General features: G+C 38.6%; 1 protein-coding gene across 1 annotated transcript in view; it reads right to left on the bottom strand.

Moving 5' to 3' along the window:
- Positions 1–4756, bottom strand: part of ankrd53 (ankyrin repeat domain 53) — a 9357-nt gene extending 4601 nt beyond the window's left edge. Inside the window, exons 1-3 of the mRNA XM_056462675.1 lie at positions 4738–4756; positions 4476–4620; positions 1920–2119 (exon numbers count right to left, since the gene is read on the bottom strand). Coding sequence (XP_056318650.1) covers positions 1920–2119; positions 4476–4620; positions 4738–4742 — 350 coding nt within the window. The 5' untranslated portion in view covers positions 4743–4756. The remainder of the gene's footprint in view (positions 1–1919; positions 2120–4475; positions 4621–4737) is intronic.
- Positions 4757–5364: the final 608 nt, after the last annotated feature.

Genomic DNA, 5364 nt, shown 5'->3' with positions numbered 1-5364 from the left:
TTTGCGACAGCGACGTGCAAAACTTCTATTGTAGAAACTGTTTCCACTTCTGCGACGTCACGACGGAACAACAATATACAATACTGTGACAGTGATCACCTCAGGTACTGATTATGTGCTTCATTCAGTGTTAAATGCTCCCAATCTGAGTATAAATACCACTTTACGTTACATTTATTGCCGTACCTCTAAAAGCAGCAGCAGATAGTTCACCTCAGATCTTAAATAAAAAAATAACTAGCTAACTGTTTAAAAATGAAAATCAGAACTATGATTCAGTGCAAACCAACAACATCAGTAACTCGGTAGCCTCTTAAAAATATTAAAGAGGAGGTTTAATATGTATTCATTCGATTAAAAGCCTTCACCATTTCGTTGGGAGTGCAGTGGCTGGTATTTAAATGTTTCTGTCATGTTGCATTTCGTTTGATGCAGCCAGACAAATTGCTTGTCGTTGGAATCTTGTCGCGTCGCATGTTGTTAAGGCTGTGGTGTTACGCTCAATATAGCTTAAGCATATTTCCGTCAGCTGCCTGGCTCACAAATCAATGTACGGCATAGATTTAGACATTATAGTGTATTTCTGACTCATCACATTGATAACTGCATTTTTTTTTGTCGTTGGAATGTCGTTGTCATTTACAGTTGTCGTTGGAATCTTGTCGCGTCGCGTGTTGTTAAGGCCGCGGAGTTTCGCTTTAATATAGCTTAAGCATATTTCCGTCAGCTGCCTGGCTCACAAATCAATGTACGGCATAGATTTAGGCATTATAGTGGATTTTTGGCTCACCACATTGATAACTGCATTTTTTACAGGAAGGTGCATTGTGGGAGTTTCTTTAAGGAGTGAATGTTTTTGCTCTGGAATGGTTTTGAGAAAGCCATTAAACAAAGATTGATGTTTTACGAACTCACATTTCTCCCCCTGAATACGAGCTGGTGGGCTCGTTTTAATCACAACATCCAAACTCTACACAGAAATGCCAACTGACCCAGCCGGGGCTCAAACCAGCGACCTTCCTGCTGTGAGGTGAGAGTGCTAACCACTGAGCCACCATGTTGCCCAGCACTGTATATACAGTTGAAGTCAGAATTATTAGCCTCCCTGTTTATTTTTTTTCCCTCAATTTCTGTTTAACGGAGAGATGTTTTCAACACATTTCTAAACATAATAGTTTTAATAACTCATCTCTAATAACTGATTTATTTTATCTTTGTCATGATGACAGTAAATAATATTAGATTAGATATTTTTCAAGACACTTCTGTACAGCTTAAAGTGACATTTAAAGGCTTAACTAGGTTAATTAGGTTAACTAGGCAGGTTAGGGTAATTAGGTAAGTTATTGTATAACGATGGTTTGTTCTGTAGACTATCAGAAAAAATATATAGCTTAAAGGAGCTAATAATATTGACCTTAAAATGGATTTAAAAAAATTAAAAACTGCTTTTATTCTAGCTGAAATAAAACAATAAAGACTTTCTCCAGAAGAAAAAATATTATCAGACATACTGTGAAAATTTCCCTGCTCTGTGAAACATCATTTGGAAAATATTTTAAAAATAAACAAAAATCAAAAGTGGGCTAATAATTCTGACTACAACTGTATGTAGTAACAATAACAAAACTAATTTTCTTTATAATATTTAATGAAAAAACCTGGTCTAATTTTGCACAAAGCATCAGTGCATGTCATTAAAAGGTATTATTCAGTAAGAAATATACAGGTTTTTGTATCTTAATATAATCCCTTTCTCTCTATCTGCCTCCTCTACATTTAAAATATCTTATTGACTTTAATGCAAGCATAAAAGTAATCTTCACTAATCAATACTCAGACTTATGTTTACCTTCAGGATTAAATATGAATCTTACACACTGATCCATGATTACTGGTAAAACAGAGGTGTTTCATACACACTGATGTGGGCTCCGTGTTCCAGCAAGTAAATGAGTCCGGCGTGAGTGTTTGGTCGACTCTGAGCCGTCAGCGTCATATGTAAAGGTCTGCGTCCATGAGGACAACTGACATTCACATCCACATAACCTCCAGCCAGCAGCAGCTCCATACAGTCCAGATGACCATGAAGGGCAGCTATATGAAGCACAGAGAGACCCTGAAACAAAAACACACACACATTTAGACATTTACATTTAATCACTGGGCAGATCATGCTTTTATCTGGAGTGTAACAGAAGTTAATCAATGCAACAAAATAAGTAACATATATAAATAATAGGATAATTCTATATAAATAATCAACCTGTACACATAAATATGGGGAGGAGAAGGTTAGATGATCTCTAAATAGAAGATTAAAAAGAAAAGAGAATGTCAGATAATCAGTAATTATTTGTATAACTTAGTTCAAAATCAAACGATTTTTCAAAATTAATCACATATAAATAAACGAAACAAACATATTTACCTATATTATTTTAATATAAACGTTTTAGAAATGTTTTTACATGTTTTCTCAAAGACATATGTGCATGTGTGTAGTATTGCATCCTGAATACAATGCAAACTTATTTTGAATGTGATGTGTACGTACACTCACCGGCCACTTTATTAGGTACACCTGTCCAACTGCTCATTAACGCAAATTTCTATTCAACCAATCACATGGCAGCAACTAGGCATGTAGCAACTAGGCGTTTAGGCATGTAGACATGGTCAAGATGATCTGCTGCAGTTCAAACCGAGCATCAGAATGGGGAAGAAAGGTGATTTAAGCATCTTTGATACTTGGCATGGTTGTTGGTGCCAGACGGGCTGCTCTGAGTATTTCAGAAACTGCTGATCTACTGGGGATTTCAAGCACAACTATTTCTAGGTTTTACAGAGAATGGAGAAAATATCGGCAGTTCTGTGAGCACAAATGCCTTGCTGATGCCAGAGGTCAGAGGAGAATGACCAGACTGGTTCCAGCTGATAGAAAGGCAACAGTAACTCAAACAACCACTCGTTACAACTGAGGTCTGCAGAAGAGCATCTCTGAACACTCAACATGTCCAACCTTGAGGCGGATGGGCAACAGCAGCAAAAAACCACACCGAGTGCCATTCTTGTCAGCTAAGAACAGGAAACTGAAGCTACAGTTTGCACAGGCTCGCCAAAATTGGACAACAGAAGATTGGAAAAACGTTGCCTGGTCTGATGAGTCTCCATTTCTTCTGTGACATTCGGATGGTAGGGTCAGGATTTGGTGTCAACAACATGAAAGCATGGATCCATCCTTCCTTGTATCAACGGTTCGGACTGCTGGTGGTGGTGTAATGGTGTGGGGGATGTTTTGTTGGCACACTTTGGGCCCATTAGTAACAATTGAGCGTTGTTGTCAATGCCACAGTCTACCTGAGTATTGCTGCTGACCATGTCCATCCCTTCATGAACCCAGTGTACCCATCTTCTGATGGCAACTTCCAGCAGAATAACACGCCGTCATAAAGCATGTTATAAAGCACGAATCATCTCAGACTAGTTTCTTGAACATCACAATGAGTTCACTGTACTCAAATGGCGTCCTCAGTCACCGGATCTCAATCCAACAGAGCACCTTTGGGATGTGGTGGAACGGAAGATTCGCATCATGGATGTGCAGCTGACAAACCTGCAGCAGCTGTGTGCTGCTATTATGTCAATATAGACCAAAATCTCAGGAATATTTCCAATATCTTGTTGAATCTATGACATGAAGGATTAAGGCAGTTCTGAAGGCAAAAGAGGGTCCAACATGGTACTAGTACAGTGTACTTAATAAAATGGCCGGTCAGTGTATATAGGCGGTAAGGTGGTAGAGTTCCTGGACTAGAGTAAAGTTTTATAATTTTTTATAGAAAAAGAATAGCCAATATTTAGATAATTCTTGAGAATGATCTAAAGCTGACACCACAATCAACAGCAAACAGCATAAGAGCAATAAGATGTAAATACTTTGACTATAGTCACCAAATTACTGTAACATTATTGCACTGAAGAATATGGAGAGGTTATATAGTCAACCCAATAATATCTTGACATGTAGGTTAACCCTTTATGTTAAAAAGTGTTGTAGGCTTCTGTAAAGTGATGAACGCTGTCACTATAAATCAGGGGTGTCCAATCTCGGTCCTGGAGGGCGAGGTGTCCTGCAGATTTTAGCTCCAACTTGCCTCAACACACCTGCACGGATGTTTCTAGAAAGCCTAGTAAGTGCTTGATTAGCTAGCCCAGGTGTGCTGATTTGGGTTGAAACTAAACTTTGCAGGACACCGGCCCTCCAGGACCGAGCTTGGACATGCCTGCTATAAATAAATAAAACTAGCATGAGTGAGAGGAGGCCATGCTGACGTCATAACCACTGGACATTGTCTATCACTGGCAGCTGCACAGGTAAAGTAAGTAGCGATAACAAGTGTGCGATGTGTAATATTAGGTCGATGGAGCTGAATTAAGACTAGAAAGCATCGTATGAGTATATAAACACGCACGTGTTTGTCGGTAATCAGTGGTTTTCGCGCTCTTTTCAGCGTCAAACTCAACCAGTCACGCGCTCCGCTTGCGGCCGCGTGAAACATGTCGCTCTCCGGCGGAGATCCACTAACAACCGCTCCAGAGTTATCCTTCCGAACAACACTGAAAACAAACAAACAAAGGTGGGAAACGTAATTGTTTTGACCATGATTATGATTCAGAGAAAGGGTGGTTTATCTCTGACTGACAACAGAACTAAAAAGCAGAGGAGAAACTCACCTCATGTCTGCTGACTGAGTTTGTTGTCGTTTCCTCAGCGGTTTCCATGGAGCTTCTCCTGTCAGTCAAACTCAAGTCCAGTTTAATCCACACCGTTAATGAGTGATGATTACGCATATATTCACATAAACAATTTAGATAAACACTCGCTTGTTTGCGTTTCGATTTTATGTTAATGAAATCCTGCTGCAACTTGCCACTGACTGTTTTCTCGCCCTTTCATAAATACTAATTGCAGAGCTTTGAATAATACTATAATAAAATACTTGAAATAATCTGTTGTGGCAGGCATTTATGTTGTTATGATGATACAATAGTAATATATAACCAAATATACAACAAATAACCCAATAATATACTAAGTTTTCTACAACTATATGTATTATATACAATACACCACTACGTATTAGTTTATCAGTTCACTATAGCTAATAATGGGGTGTTAAGGCGGTTCAAAAGACCCACCCCCCACTGACAAAGTCCAGAATTTAGCCCCTATGTGAGCTCATTTGTGCCATTTTTGACAGTATGCCATCATAAATTGTGATAGAAGAACGCTTTAAGACAAATTACATGTTTAATTATTAAAATTAGCAAATTCTAACTCAGGAAATGAGCTGGCCAGTT

Source organism: Danio aesculapii, chromosome 7 (assembly GCF_903798145.1).
Source record: "Danio aesculapii chromosome 7, fDanAes4.1, whole genome shotgun sequence".
NCBI classification, from domain to species: domain Eukaryota; kingdom Metazoa; phylum Chordata; class Actinopteri; order Cypriniformes; family Danionidae; genus Danio; species Danio aesculapii.
This window is presented reverse-complemented; position numbering and strand designations above follow the sequence as displayed.